Source organism: Acomys minous, assembly GCF_964271855.1.
Source record: "Acomys minous genome assembly, chromosome: 4".
NCBI classification, from domain to species: Eukaryota; Metazoa; Chordata; class Mammalia; order Rodentia; family Muridae; genus Acomys; species Acomys minous.
In genome coordinates this window covers 77016966-77033418 of record NC_140486.1, presented here as the reverse complement: position 1 = coordinate 77033418, position 16453 = coordinate 77016966, and the positions used below count along the sequence as shown (strand labels likewise).

The 16453-nt window shown below is 45.6% G+C and overlaps 1 protein-coding gene across 3 annotated transcripts in view; it reads right to left on the bottom strand.

The window, feature by feature from the left end:
- Window positions 1-2464: 2464 nt before the first annotated feature.
- The window catches only part of MYO1B (myosin IB), a 173529-nt gene continuing 159540 nt past the window's right edge, over window positions 2465-16453 (bottom strand). For all 3 annotated transcript variants that reach the window (XM_084778430.1, XM_084778431.1, XM_084778429.1), the window contains 7 exons: window positions 16125-16199; window positions 14572-14706; window positions 12222-12328; window positions 9839-9971; window positions 9090-9242; window positions 7637-7764; window positions 2465-3786 (listed from right to left, as the gene is read on the bottom strand). In XM_084778430.1, the coding sequence (XP_084634556.1) occupies window positions 3663-3786; window positions 7637-7764; window positions 9090-9242; window positions 9839-9971; window positions 12222-12328; window positions 14572-14706; window positions 16125-16199 (855 nt within the window). In that variant the 3' untranslated portion in view covers window positions 2465-3662. The remainder of the gene's footprint in view (window positions 3787-7636; window positions 7765-9089; window positions 9243-9838; window positions 9972-12221; window positions 12329-14571; window positions 14707-16124; window positions 16200-16453) is intronic.

The following is a 16453-nucleotide window of genomic DNA, read 5'->3' as shown; positions in this document are numbered from 1 at the left end:
AAGTTAGATTTTTTTTTTTCTGAATTTTATGGAACTGGGCTGAGAGGATCTGGCCACCACAACAAGGGGAAAGCTAATGAGAAAGTGTGACTCTGGCTTATGCTGCACCGTGGCTAATTCCGGAAGATCATTTGGAAATGGTCTTCAAACCAGGGAGGAGGTAGGCGAACCCGCCAAGATAGGGAGGAAGTGCACTTGAAACATCCATTTTCTCCTGTGTGGCTGCCGCCTCCTCAGGTGTGCCTCCCCAGGGACGACAGGAGAGTGAGATGCAGTGAGTAGAATGAGACGCAAAGAGGTGACAGCGCAGAAGCCACGGACGTCACAGAACCAGGGTGACAATGTGCAGCTGCTTTGTGCTAGGACAAAAGAGCCGAATGGTTCTCTCTCTTCCCTTCCACTCGCCAGTATCTGTTTTAGTGAATCTGAACGCTTCAGCATTTAGAAAAATGTAAGAGCTAACGTAAACACAAAGGCTCCTACTCAAAACACCTTAAAAGACACACCAAGGGTGCCACTAAGCCTCCCTCAAAGACAAGACTTAGTACCCGAAATTTCATCAAAGCTATGAAATATCTAACCTATTCTTTAAAACAGGATTATAGAACAATGTATATTGTTTTGGTCTACAAACATTTTAAGCTGTGATCTAATTATCAGGCCATTTAATTCCATGAGGGTCAGAGTGAACAGCACACGACTGAAATGGTGTCAACGTAAAATGGTTCATCGTCTTAGATTCCAGGCGAATCCTCGATGCTGAGTATTCATTCCTATGATGCTCAGAACACTTGGGCTACCTTTTGCTCTCAGAAATAACAGACCATCACCCCTGGAGATAATCAGCGACATCCAAACTGTAGCTGCTGGCCTCACATCTGAGCTCTAGATCTAAGTAACGATTATAAAAGTCTGAAATACAAAGCCGGAATCAGCCTTGCTGAGCAGATCTATGTCTGTGTTCCTTCCTTACAGGGCAGTGGGCGGCATTCTGTTAGTACACTGCCCACGCTGGCAACCACGCTTTAGGTACCTGTTTCCTGTTTTTCCAGCATTACATCTGTTAGTAACTCCCAGAGTCACTTGATGGCTGGGCAGTCTCCTGAGTGATGCTTGGCAGTAAGCTGTGGCGGTGAGGCTGGGCCAGGATGCCTCAGGATGTGAGTCCCAGCAGTCCTTTGTCTCTCCACTGCAGGAAGTAGCAGACATTCCTAAACGGCCCCGTGACAGTGACGTGATGACCCCTAGACATTCCTAAACAGCCCCGTGACAGTGACGTGATGACCCCTGGACAGACACCAGAGGTCTTTAATTTTGAAACAGGGTCCCATTGCTGGCCTCAGACTCACAAAGACCCAAGGGCCTCTCATTCCAAAGTGCGTGGATTAAAGCTGTGCTTGGCAGAAGGTTTTAAGATATACAAAGCTGCATAGAAAGGTGACTTCAGTACTTTTTCCTACTGGTTCTCAGAGTCCGGGTTCCTTTAAGGAGCGGTCACGGCTAAGGCCAAGAACAAGGGGTTTAATACTCTAAACTGAAAAATCTCTGAATATTTACTCTCATCGATCACTTGGATCATTCAGTGGATTCTGGTTGTTACTGACTGCCCTCCACCTTCTCACATAAGGAGGCAAGGTGCTCCTGCCATGTAAAGGCACAGCCCACACAGGGTGAGTTCTATGACCAAAATGACTTCGATGGAGTCACGTGACAGATCCCGAGTTCCTGGGGACATACGTTCTTCCAAGGACTAAACAGAAACGGATCCACCTTTGCTGAATGCTATCCTTACAAAGCACCGCAACGAACAACCGCCGACTCACACCGTGGGCCCTCTGCACCCTGAGCTCCACTCAGGAAGCAGCTCGGTGCTGAGTAGGCAGCAGAAGGCATCATGGGATACCTCCCCAGAAAGGGCTGTGCCACTGTAAGAACCTGCTCTCCAAGGCAACCCTGCTAAAGAGAAAAAGGCAAGAGGGCGGGAAACAGAATCACACTCCTCCTTTGAAGCAAACACATCACATAAGCAGAAGCAACTGAAAAGCTGGCTTCCGGAGACAGAGCCTGAGCACGTCGGTGAGCAAGTGGACCGCGTGCTGCCTTTCACACTGAGCAGTGTTTTGAAAGGTGTAAGTGTATTTAATAATTGTCTACTTACCTATAGCGGGAACTAGCAATTTACCTACTTTAGGAACCGTAAAAAATATATCCTCTACCTGCTCCAATAAACACAAAGACTTCTGAGAATTTCTCAAAGCTTTTTTTTTTTTTGAAGTACAAAAATCAAAAGAAAATCCCCAAGGAATATTTTCATTGACCGAAGCTGGCACAAAAATCATCCATGGAAACCTGTTACCACAGAGCCCATAAAATACCTGATGGAAACCTTTCTGGGACACGTCACTTTGACACATAACATATGAAAATAGCTTGAGGTACAAAAATACAGTTGTGATCCGGCAAATGGCACCAAATTAGAACAATTTTTATTATTTAACACAATCCCAATGTATATACATTATCCTCCCATATAAGAAACAATTCCAGAATTTAAAATGTGGTTTCCAAAGTGAATCCTTATTGGAAATTTTGAAGAAAGAGAAGAAAAAACAAAAAGTCCTGAAAACTAATCCTAACTTAATTTCGATCTTTGACTGAAATACACATCCTGTACCAATCAACTCTCTCTCATACAAAAAAGAAAAAGAAAAAGAAAAAGTCTATTATAAATAAAACTTTCAAAAGTGATCTTGGATGTCTTATTGCACGTCAAGGAGCAGCTCTGCCACACGGGACAGCTCTCAGCCCTTTCTTACCGAGTCATTTCAAAAGCCGCAGCTCTGAGTGAACGCGCTGCGGACAGCTAGGGCCACATCACCTTATGCTTCTCCGGAACCGGAACAAAGCACTCTGCTGTTGTGCTTCAGTTACTTTTTCTAAAGTGAGAAAGACTTCTGTTTTCTAACAGAAGGTAATTAATTATAGAGGATCTGAGCAAATAAATGTGTATGTCTAAATGTCAGTTTTCTCTTTTTCAAATAGATTAAAAAAAAAAAACCACAAAGGAACTTTAGCCAATCACCTATCTCTGTTCCTCCCCAAGCCACGGCCTCCCAACGTGTGTGCTGTTTACACCACACTGTAGGGTTCCTACTAACGCTCTCATTAGCAGTGTCATTTGGCCTCAGCCCCTTCAGCCTTCTTAGCTGTTGTTTTGTCAGCACAAATCAGCCAGAAGGCAACAGGTTTAAAAATAGAAAGGCTCCTAGTAAGTTCAGCACAGCGCCCAGCAAAAAGCAGGCATTCAATAAATATCTGACAAATGAATGTAAGGCCCCTTCCTATGCTTACATGTGCTAACGATTACGGGTAATATGTAGATTTACGGTACATAGGTCTAAAATGGTAACTAAGGAGAAGACACATATGACATGGAAACAGACACTGTTAATTTCTATAATCCTGCCCAGGACAGAATATGGACTTAAGAATTAACTATTCCAATAATTAAAACTGATTAGTCAAATACTTTTAATTTTGACAAAGGACTCTAACAACTAGCCTTTGACAATTCCCAAACACACAGTGAGCCCCAAGTAAAAGAAAATCAAATTGCACTATCACGAAGAAACAAGTCCATGAGAGCAGAGGGGAGGCCTCACTTAAGGGACCGCGACTTCCAGGAGTCTGTTGTTTCTTCGTTTGCAGGTTGGCACGCTCCCGTTTTTCTGGTTGCCTTGAATAAACTTCACACACACTTTGTCCTGTCTAAACTGTACCAGGAACCTAGGAGAAGAGGAGCAAACACAGTCAGGCAAGGCGAGGGGTACAGTCACCCTGACGTTCCCTTTCTGTCTCGGGCATTGACCTTGGCAGGTACCCATTTCCATCCCACTTCCGGCGAGGAGGAACTGTGACTGCATCAGACTCCTGCTTGCCTTCAGCTAGCCCTGAGGAAAGGAATCCCACTGTGTCCCTGTAAGGTCAGGTGACCTGGCAGCCACTGCTTTGTGTTCCAGTGGGGACATCAAACAAGTGTACACTAAAGGGCATTAGCTCTGCCTTTCCTCAGTCTTGCAAGGCACACTTTTTAAAGGGTCAAACGCAATGTTCAACAAATCAAACACATGAACTATAGAATTTCAGAAAGCTATTCACACGCACCCTACACCCCTGATCTTTTCACCCTACATCCTAACCAGCAGCTTCAAGACTTTCCCCCATGTAGCTGTGGAAACAGCCCACAGGACTGGAGCACCCCCTACGTGACTCCTCTGACACGCACGTGGCTGACAGTACGTCCACATCAACAGCAAGGGTTGTTGGTGTACACAACAAGCCCAGTGTATAGGCCATGCTTTATAAATGCCAATCCTGGGGTAAAATGTGCCATAGGTTTCTAGTTCATATGCTGTTTTACTTATCTTTGTGTGTGTGTGTGTGCGTGCGTGCGTGTGCGCGCGCACGTGCTGGCATTTGTTGTATAGGTTCCTCGGGGTACCTTCCACCTGTTATTGGAGAAAAGGTTTTTTCCTGGAACCAGCAGCTCACCAATTATGCTAAACTGGCTGACCAGCAAGCCCCAGGTTCCTCCTGCCCCCGAGCACTGGGATTGCGAGTTTGAGCCATCACACCCAGCGCTCTATGTGTGTGCTGAGGACTGACCTCAGGTGTTCACCAACGCCAGCATTTCCCCAACTGAGGTGGGTCTCTTGCCCCTCTTTGCTTTATAAGGAAAACAGCGCTGACTTTTCAAATGGGTTCTTTCTTTTCTATTCAAAGCACCACGGAAGAACACTGTAATCCTATATTTTCCTATCTGGGACATGTCTCTAGTATATAATCTTCTTTTCTTTTTGAGACACGGTCTTGCTGTGCAGCCTGGCACGGCCTCGACCTCGCCGTGTCTCAAGCTGGCTTGAACTCACAGAGATCCTTCCCGCTTCTGCTTCCCAAAGTTAAAAGGCTCCATGACGAAAGGTGGGAGCCAATGTGCTTGGCCACATATCTAACTGCCTTTGTGTGCCTTAAAAAAAGCCTTCAAATTTAACACAAATTCAAACACGAGTCTTACACTTTCTCCATGCTCCTGGGGCACAAGCAATAAGTAGCTGATATCACGTGCCCCACTGTTCCTCGTCATTTACATGGACTTAGCATTAAGACAGTTGAGGGAGAGGCTAACTACTAGTATTTATTTCCATTTCACAGAATATGGAATATGAATACAAAACAAGAATATGGAATACATCATTTCACAGTGCTACTAGCGGCCAGAATTTCAGAATAAAAGGGGCATGGATTAGTTACAGTCGAGACTTCATGTTGAAACATTCACCTCTTCCAAGTTGTCTTTAGGTGCAATCTCTGCACAGGACTGGCTGTTTGGGAGTTTAAGGACCAGGGATTACGAAACAGTTGGGTGTCTCAGTGACTTCAACTCTGTCGCATTCATATTAATTAGCAGGTCAGACTAAGACGCTTCCTGAAAATTCAGCCAATTTATCCACCACGACCAGAGAAACCAGTTTGTTTAGAGCAACAGCTTCCACTCCTGAAAGGGCTATGAGGAAGGGCCTAGTCACCGAACTGCATGCTGTCAGTGACACATGTTCTACACATCTGGCAAGGAGCTGGAGTCAGGCCATGGAGGGTTGGAAATATAGGACCAGCCATCTCTGCCAGGGACTGAAAAGTCTGTTTTTAAAGCTGAGCTGTTCCATGAGGTAATTTTTAAGGCCTGCTTGGGAGCACCAGGAGCTATGAAAGAGGGTGCCTGGACCCGCTCTCCAGGCTTCCTGGTGTCTAGGGAAGGCATCCATGTGGGATAGGATGGGCCCCATTCACCACTCTACTTTCATCAGGTCAACCATTAGGAGATGCAGTATAATGCTAGCAAACATCTGTCTTCCACGTGGCCACACTGTAAATCACTCATACAACTATATATGAGAAGCCTTGACATCCAGGCTTCTGTCACAGGCCTGTCTGGATGGGAAGGCCAGGGGCAATAGCGATCCCAGGTAGGGACAGCCAACTGAGGGATCCTACAAGTGAGCAACAGAAACACACTGTCCCCTCAAAGCCTCTGCGTGCATGGGAAGAAACAAGATTTCAGAAGCTCAGACAAGTTCCGTATTCAAAGAAAGACTTTCAAAGTTCCGCTGGAGAGGTCTCCTTTCCCCAAGCACAGTTACTAGTATTCTGTAAGAAGATGCCCAAGGGTGGGCAGCCTCAGGCTCTGGGCTTAGGTGTGAGTTCTTCCTTCCGAGAGGAGCTGCCACATCCAGGTCCTAGGAGGGGCCAGAAGCTTCATCCGGACAAACGCCAAAACCTCAGCATCCCAAATGATGGTAAACATCAACCAGTGGGAGTACAAAGCACTAACAGCCCTCACGGGTTAAAACCTGATTTACCAGACCCCAATCTGCCATTTTCCCCACTAATATCCTTTTTTTCCCCCCCTTCTAAAGGCATCTACTCCTAAACAGCCATTCTGTATAGAATCTTCACAAGGCCTACCTCCCAGCCACACAGCATCTCTGTGTAAGGACTGACTCACAGCCCTGTGGATGCCAGCACAGCTCAGAGCCTAGTGTGCCAAGGAGACTCACAAGGAAAGAAGAAATATAACAGACTTGAACAGTCTTTTGAGACAGTGTCTGATATTTATCTCCAACAAGCATGGGATTTGCCATGTAGATCAGTCTGGCCCTGAACTTGCAGCAATCTCTCTGCCTCTGTCCCCACGAGTCCTAGGAGTATAGGCAGGCAGGTGCTGTATTTGTTGGCCTGGAAAATTCTTAGCGTTACTTACAAACCATGCCAGAGTGAAACACCTTTTCTATAGCTCTAGTTAACAGGATAAGAGATGAGGGTCATCTTGAGTCTGACTCAGAACCACTGCTGCAACCCAGGAAGTCCTTTCCTCAGCATGCACACATGCAGCATGCAGCATGCACTGACAGAGCATCTTTTCTCGCTCTCCCAGCATGACTACCCCTGCTCGCTCACTCCTGCTTGCACCCTAGGTAAGCAACATTACCTTGCCCTAGGCAGCCCAGACTCTTCGCTCGTCAGTTCTGGTCTAGCGTCTCACTCCATATGGCAGCCAAAGCCACGGTTGGAAATCAGGAGAGACCACAGCTGTGCTCAATCCCCTCGAAGTCTCCATCGCTCTCACCAAGAGCTCCCAGTGTGTTTAACCGCACTCTGCTTAGCCACACTCTGCTTTTTCTCCCCAGGGTCTTCTCCCACAACCTCTCTGCCAGAAATTGCCCCCATCTGGGGACCTCAGTATCTACTGCACTGTACGCCATCTTCTTGCAAATGCCTATCTTAGTTGCTCCCTTACTCAATTTACAGCTGCCCCGGTCTCCCTGTCAAAATCGGTACCCTATCTTTCTTTCTCCTTCTCCAAGCCAAAATCACCTGCCGATTAACTTTTTTTCCCCAAATCCGCGTTGCTACTAAAGTGTAAGGCAGTTAGGACTCAGCTTTGGTCAGTGTCACCTAGGGTCTATCTTTCATCAGCAACAGACACCGTTAGCTCAAATAGCTGGATGAGACCAGAGTACTAAAACCACTGCACTGAGGCTGAAAGGGAAAAAGTGCACTACACAATACATGGACGTACTCATCGGAAATCTCAATGTTGAGCTTCTGTTTGGTTTGGCTGAGAGTCGTGCGATACAGCTTGGTGGCCATTTCAATCAGGTGATCACTGCTGAAGAGGAAGTCCCCTTTACTAGCTGCCTCCGAGCCCTGCAAAGACAAGAGACAGGTCAGGCGGAGGAGGGAAAGGTTTGCAGCCTCATAGGAAACCCACTACCAGTCTCTCCTATGACTGAGACCCTGGGCCACACCCTCCCAGATGAGCAAGCAGTAAGGCCGAGGATAGGATGACCCTGCTCCCTGGAGCTGCTCACTGGACCAGAGCAGCATTCTACTGCAGACCCCCTGGAGGAGAAGCCACAGACTCCTTTGTGGTGGGTTTGCATAATCAGGTTTGAGCAACGCCCAAATTAGAACTCATTCTCAAAGCACTGTTCAAAAGCCTTTCTGTGATTTGGTTTTGAAAAGTAACAGCAGGAGACGGTAAGATGGCTCAGTGGGTAAAAGTGCTTGCCACAAAGCCTGATGACCAGCGGCTGAGCCCTGTGCTGGAAAGAGAAAACTGACTCCCACAAATTGTCCTCTCTCACAAACACACACACAATGAATAACTATAAAAAAAAATTTCAAAATAAATCATTTTTTTACAGAAGTAACAGCAAAAATACTTCAAACAAATACCCAGGGTCCTAACTCGGCTGCACAGGAATCACTAGGGAACGCAACAAACACAACTCTGCTGTGGTTAGACTGGGATGTAGCCAGAACAGCAGCACTACTCTAAACTCCCAGGCTGTCTCTGCGTGTAACAGGCACTGAGGACACCTGGTGTATGATTTGATATGCCTCCATGTAGATTTCGAACGGTGGTGGGGTAAACAGGCTAAGGTAAGCCTTTGGGTCTTTTCTATATATGATTAATAGATGCTAACATTTGTTCAGTAATGACAATTAAGTGACATCGTTCTGTTAAGAGCTTATGTACAGTGTGCAGAAAGCCTCCTACCAATGCTATGAAGTAGATACAATCATTTTAAAGATGAGATTAATGAGGAGTTAAAAATAGCATGGCCCCAGTCATTAAAATAATAAACTGAGTACCTACATTTTAACCTCTCCACCCAAGCCAGTGCTACTTAAGTAAAAGCATAGAATAGTAAAATAAAATTTAGGTAAAAATCAGTGGATAGTGTTTTGCTGAAGTTGTAGGCTTTGATACACCACCAAGTTAAAGATGAACAAGAAGAAAGGTTGGCATACAAAAGAAACGCCAGAAAAGACAGAATTCCAACCAGCGACATTTTCAGCAGTCAGGTGAGCAAGCTGGTAAGAGTCTAGTTCAATTACTGAAAAACAGGCCTGAGATTTGAGATGTCAGTAGAGTGCGAGCGGCAGGCCTAGTCAGGGGGAGGCACCTAGCCAGTAGCCGAGACCCATGGGGAAGCCTTTCTGTCAAGTCGCCAGGTGAAGCTCACCTCTTTGAGGTGGACCGCAAAGAAACCGTCATTTTGTGAGCTCATGGAGACCTTGGTCACGTCCACCAGGGGGACTTCGGACTTGATCTGTCCGGACTTTTGGTCAGCAAGGAGAAGGTTATTGTTTGTTAAGAGGAAAATCCGGGATGTGCTCTGAAACAAAGGGGGGGAAAAATGAATCAGTGACCCAAAACAGCCCATAAGGGTAAACATTTAGTTATTTCCAGAAATAAGTATTTTCTTCTGCTGTCTGTCAGCAAGAATCCCTAGGTAAACTGAGACACACATAAATAATGAATTCTGAAAGCCTTTTATACATGTGTATATACGCAGGTTTGCGATGCAGGCACATGAACGAGTGGAGGCCAGAGGATGGGTGTCACCTTTCTCCCCCTTATTCCCTTCAGAAAGGGTCTCCTGGCAAACTGGGGTTTCTGTTTCAGGAAGGCTGGCTGGACAACAAGCTCCCAGGACAGTCACCCTCCAGTGTGGGGTTATACGCAAGCTCACCATGCCAAGCTTTTACATGGGAACGTGGGATTTGAACTCAGGCCCCCATGCTTGCACAGCAAGTGCATATCATCTCTTGCTCTTATGCTTCTAATTTGTAAGAATTTCAGAGAACAGAAAAACTTTACTCATATTTAAAGGCTCCTCCACAGTCAATACTACTAGAATGTGGAATGCAAATTGTGTGACTCAGAAACGGGGGAATGACGCCCAGGGCACAGGAGCAGCAGCATTTTTACCTTTCCATTCGCACGGTTAATTTTGTTCACAACTTCAGCGATAATGATCTTCTCTTCAATGGCATCTTTAAGTTTCTTGTATTTTGGGTTCTTGTTGATTTCCAGGTAAGCTCCTTGGAATGGTTGCCCAACACTGAAGGAGAAAAAACAAAAAAACAAAACCAAACCATGCGTATCTTAGAAAGGGCTTCAAATAAAAGCACCAATGCCAGAAGAAGACAAGCCAGCCATCCTGAGGAACGGTCAACCACATCATGAATTAACTTCCACTGCACACTGCACAGGCTCGGGGTTTCGACTTAAGAAACAAAGCCTTAAACTTACGTCAAACAGATTTTAATGCACCCAGTAGTGGCTGGTTCATAGGGCTTTGATAAAAATCTCACATGTACTGATTAGGAGAGAAACCACTATGCTCTTTTGTCACAGCCAGAGTCAAGCGTGTGGTCTTGTGTGACGGACACACCAACATATGTAAACAACGTGAGCCAATGAGAAAGGCTACCATTGGTACTATCACCTGCTCCCAAAGATAAATGCCATTTTCTCACAGAGGGGAAGAAACTCAATAACCTTCTGGGGAAGGGCGAATCTAGGGCTTGACAATCACAGAAAAGATTTTCCCATGGAACTCTGGGGACTCAAGGCCACCTCAGTAGGATGTGCCTGGAGGTCACAGGCACTCATGCACAGCCAGAGCCATTTACTTCTACAGAGAGGTCACTTAAATGAAATTTCCTTGGAGGCCTTGTGTGACTCCCTCAGGGTAATGTTAAAAAGGCACTGAGACAAAGATTACTGGCCCACGGGATTTACAGCAGCTTCATTCTGAGTTCATTTCTGGAAATGAGCACAGAAGACTTGAAACGCTTGTAGTGTGGGCAGAGGCTCAGGGGAGAACAATCTCCGTAGGTGGTCAGCCCTTTGTGGCTCCCGGGACTTTAGAGGCAGACACCCATAGGCAACGCGGCTCCACAGCTTGGGGAGGCAAATTCTTCCCCACCCTCCCACGGGTGATGTGAATGTGCTACCCTTTTCGAAAACTGACACAACTCCCCAGGAAGAACTTGGCTTGAAGTTAACTTTGTGTTCATAGCTAATTGTGTTTTTAATAATAAAAAGTGCTAAGAGCCTAATTTTAGTCTGTTTCCTTAGTGATATATTCTACACCCCTGCCCATCCTTCCCCCGCCCCACACCCAGGACTTCTATGGGAAGTGTTGAAGAAGTTTACTGCTTAATTTAAGGATGTATAAAGAAAAGGATAAGCAGGGCAGTGGTGGTGCACTCCTTTAATCCCAGCACTCAGGGAGGCAAAGGCAGGTGGATCTCTGTGAGCTCAAGGCCAGTCTGGTTTTCAAAGCGAGTCCAGGACAGCCAGGGCTACACAGAGAAACCCTGTCTAGGAAAAAGAAAAGAAAAGGAAGGCTAAAATAAGTTGCTAAGGAATGCACACTGATTTCCTGTTGGTTTAGTCTGCACATAGTAGGCACGTTAGTTCATTTTGAATTTACTCACTGTTTTCCACTTACGTATCCAAAAAGCTAATGGAAGAAACAGTGCAATTCAAAATACTAAAACTTACAGGGCCTGGCAACTATGCTCAGTTAATCCCTTTAAAAGTAGAGTTTTCAAATGTGTGTATACAGATAGAAATAATATAGGTACATGAAATATACAGAACTACTTGGCATCTAACAGATCTTTATTTCTAGATCTTTCTTTAGGCAAAGCTACAAGTCACTAGAGATTCTGGTTTGGAATCTCTACATAACCTACTTGTTTGTAAAGACCAGATGAGACAGGGATGTGGAGGACCGATGGGTGCACGATGCACGGTAGCACTGCCATGCACCAAGTCCTTTGTCAAGGACTGGACTTGCTGACTTTGTAATGTGTTTATTCTTTTCCTGTGTACGTGGTGTCCACAAGAAAGGAACTGAACTTTTGTACAGGCCACTGAGGTTACAACTAGCCATTTAGCAGCCAAAGGGCACCATGGGCCCGTGATTATGTAACAAGCAAGAACTGTCGGCCTGGGCACTGACCTGACTTGAATGTTGGCGGGAAGATCCCAAAAGCAATTACAGTTCAGTGCAAAAACAGCATCATACAATGACAGCTCATCCTAACAGACCAAACAATGTTCCTATTGCTAAGGTCAATAGCGCAAAGCCATTGGCAGCAATCCTTACACATTCCACGGAAGCTGCTGCCCAGTCCCCGGTGCACTCACATCCAATGGCTTCTGAGGTCATTCATGAAGTTAATTATCACTCACCTACTTACTGACATTAAACGCCATTAAAAAAGATGTAACGGCGTATTTCAGAAGTAGAGTCAACAGAACACTGGCACTTCCAAGTAAGTGCCACCACACGTACCTGGAGGGATATAAAGCCTTCTTGTCTTTGAAGAGTTCACTGGCTTCCAGTTTCTCTTCATAAACAAGTTTCCGCTGGTCTGTGAATTGGTCCCTGTATTTTTTACACTGTGAGATATAAGGAAAACATACACACACACACATGGAAATAAACCACTTACATAAATAAATTCTCATTTTTGGGGGGTGGGGGGGGCCGGGAAGGGAAGGGTCTCTCTGTAGAGCCCTGGCTGTTCTGCAACTCACCATGGCTGGCCGTGAACTTACGGAGACCTGCCTGCCTCTGCCTCCCAAGTGCTGGGAATAAAGGCGTGCACACCCGGGCAATTTCTCACTTGCATGGTAAACTAAGAGTAACGGTGCAAATGCACACTACATTCATTGACAAGAGTCAAACCCATTTTGGTTTCAAAAAGTTGGTCTTAAAAATGTTACGAGCCATGTGTGTTGAAGAATTTGGGATGACTCTTCGAAATTAACAGGGCCTAAGTGGCCTGTGCCCAGGGAGTCTAGAGTCATCTTGCCTCAGTGCAAATCCCTAAGGATCTCCATGCCTGAGGCTGTCGCACTTGAATACGAACTCACAAGAAACCACAGTGTATGGCACAGTATGGCAATCCCAAGCAACAGTGTGCTCTTAATTTGAAATTCTACTGTTTTTCATCTTAAAATGCGGGTAGTAGCTAGACATGTCTGGAGACACTCTAAGCTCAGCACTTGGGAGGCTAAGGCAGCAACGGTAAGAATCCAAGGCCTGCCTGGGCCACACACCACATTTGGAGTCAGCTTGAGTAAGAACCTGCCTCAAAAACAAACAAGCCCAGGCATATGATGGTAGTCCTCTACTCAACTGATTTCATGGTCCATAATCATACTATGCCAGTCTGACAACCAATGCCTAATACCACCCCCCTCCCCCACCCCGCTGCCCTGCCCCCCCCACATCCCTCCACACTGTGCCTGGGCAACTGGGAACCCCAGTTCTGACTCTGAGGATAAAGTGCAGGGGGACGCTGCTGGCTGAGGAGCAGGTACATGTTTTTCAAGGCACTGAACTCCAGGTGGGACTGGTGCCTCCACTGAGATTACTCTAGGTTGTGAACAGGCTCCGCCCCCCCAGCTTCCACCCACAGGAAGAAAGGGTGAGCAGAGGCAGAGCAGAGCTGAGCGCAGCAGTAGTGACTCCTGCTCTTCCGTTTGCGAATGGTTTCCATTGTCAGACGCGAAGGGGAAGATGAGGAATTGAGGGGCTGTTAACTTTGTTACAGAACAGAACTTGGAATCCATGAGTCATACTAATTAGCAATCATGTCACCATTCCATGTGACCAAGGAGAGAACTGCCTGGAATGGACAGCCACTGGTAAACTGGTCATATCCGCAAGGCTGTCTAATAATGATTTATAATGTCTAATCACATACATTCAATATTCCACATAACAACCAAGCTATTCAAGGAAAGCCTTGCCACAAGAAGAGGCAGCGCCAGTGCTCACATCTCCTCAGCAAGGGGAGGTCAGCAGTGGTGTCTCACCCACCTGTAACCCAGATCCCCGGCCACTCAGGTCCACATGCCCCAGAGCTCTGTTCCCGTAAGAACATGAGATTATTAACATATAAGGCAAGATAAGATAAGAGTTTCAGCATCCCTTAGTTGAGGACAGAGGACACTTTGTCCCCGAGGGACTGCAATGCTCACTTGCTAGCCTGGTCTGTGTACGTTCACATGTGGATCGCTAGCTGCATTTCATACATCTGGCAAAGTAGGGGCTGGAAAGATGGCTCAGCAGTTAGGGGCACTGACTGCTCTTCCAGGTGACCTGGGTTCAGATCCTAGTATCCACATGACAGCTCACAACTGTCAATAACTCCAAGATCTGACACTCTCACAGAGACACGCAGGCAAAATACCAGTGCACATGAAGTTAAGATTAAAAAAAAAAGTAGATCCCATCTCTTTTTTTAAAAATCTGGTAAAGTAAACACATACTAATTAGTGGATTTAACTACCTTGTCTCCAGAACTTCAAAAAGAATGATTTCTATCTCCTGCAGAATTCCTTCATAGAAAGAGGAAAACACACACAAAAAACCCAATTATCTGTACCACCTAGAAGCTAAGAGAAAAGTAAGTGCCACCACGGTCTCCTCCTCCCCACACCCAGAGCATCTGGCACAGCTGCCTCAGCTCGTGCAGGATTCCTCACAGACGCCAAGCACAGCAGGAGGCTTCATCGTGTCAGGGTCTATAGGCAATCCTCGCCAAAGTGATAGATGCGTTAAGATTTGATTTTCCATTAGTGGCCTTCAAACACTCAAAACAGGAATGACCTCGGGAGAAAGTGTATTTTACCCTCCACAAGTGGAAGATCCTTTTAAGCTCCTTGTGAGTCGAATCCAAGAACAAGTAAGGTCTTGATGGCCAATTTTTGTCTATTGGTGATAAGGAAGGCATTTTATTTTTCATATCCAAGAAGTATTTCTGCACCTGTGTTGGGGTTGACAGAAAATACTAGATGAGGAAAATACACCGGAAAGATAGTTGTGATGCATGCTCCACCATCAGCCAGACCAGTCTTTAACAGAACTGATAAGTTTTAGTCTGTAAAATTATATATCTCATTTGATAATACTATTTATTTAAGCCACCAAACAGTTATCAGAGAAGATGACTTACAGACACAATTTTCCCTCCCACACGGACCAACACCAACACCACAGAAGAGCTGTTCTGTTCAACAGGGAGCCACTGACAGGATGTAGCTACTTACGCTTCCGTTTTATGGAACTAAAATTAATTAAGCAACAAGTCCCTCAGTCCATGTGCTGTACAATGACATGTGGCTTGTGGCCATTCTCCAGCACTATAGGACATATTCATTGTTGTAGAAAGTCCTGGACAAGCTATACTGCAGAACAAAAATGGTCCCTAACTTGGGATGGCTCAACTAAGGAATTTCTTGCTTTATGATGGAGCAAGTGCAATGTGTTCTCAATAGAAATCCCACTTGGCACTCTGATGTCTGGGTGGACCAGTGGGTGCGGGGCAAGGGAGTGCACGGCTCAGCCAGCCACACTATCAGGCTTTCTACATGGACCATGCTGCTAAGTGGTGGTGCTTGGTAGTTTAGGTGTGGTAAATGCACTCTTGGCATAAGATCCTCTTAAATTATTATGATGTGGTGTCCTGGGACACAAGTCCATCATGTGTCAAGGGATCAGCCCCACTTCCATGAGCCTGGCACTGGAAAAGCTTTATCGTGGAAAAGCTTCACATGACCAAAAAGGACCACAGAAGTCACTGACTCACGTTATAGATAAGCAGAAGTAGTGGCTGGCCCAGCCTTTACAGCTTCACCGCAAGGCACCTCAAGCAGGGCAACTCCAGAATCCAGCCTCACCCCTATCTGCAATCTTGCCCTCGAGACAGACACCATCACAATTTAGCAGGGCAAGAACCTGGTTTTCTTCACTTCACCTCTCCAGTTTTCTTTTCTTTCTTTCTTTCTTTTTTAAAAAATAATTTATTGCCTGCATGTATGTCTGTGAGAGGGTGTTGCATCCTTTGGAACTGTAGTTACAGACAGTTGTGATCTGCCATGTGGGTTCCAGGAATTGAACTCAGGAATAGTAGTGAGTGCTCTTAACCACTGAGCCATCTCTCCAGCCCCCACCTCCCCAGTTTCTATGCCAAATAAAATAAGCATTTTATCCATTATATCAATCACAGACTCCTAAGAGTTCTGACACAGTTCTGTTTGAACTTGGGGAAGACACAAAAGGCTATTACAGTTCTTTTATAGCTGTGATTTATGTGGGTTGTTAAAAGTCATATTTTATTGAGTTGGTCCTATTAAGCAGTTGATCTAATAATGCTAATTAGCCATGCACATAGTGTCAACTTACAATTCTTTGAAGTGTAAACTCATAGATTTTCTTTCCAGCATTTGCTCTGAAGAATTTCCTGTATTCCCTGCGTACCTTTAGGAGGAAGCAGACGGGGTTAGAACAAGGCTGGCAGGTGCTCATAATGACATCATATCTCTTTACACAGTAAAAGTATATGGAACATGCATATTTGCAAATGTCCTTTCTGGATTGAGAAAACTGACAGATGCACACTCAGGCAGTGGCAATTACATCAAAGAAAACAGCAACTGAGTGGTATTGTCAGTCCTATGGGTTCGATACAGCTTGATGATTTGGCATAAAGCCTTCTACAGGAATAGCTGCAA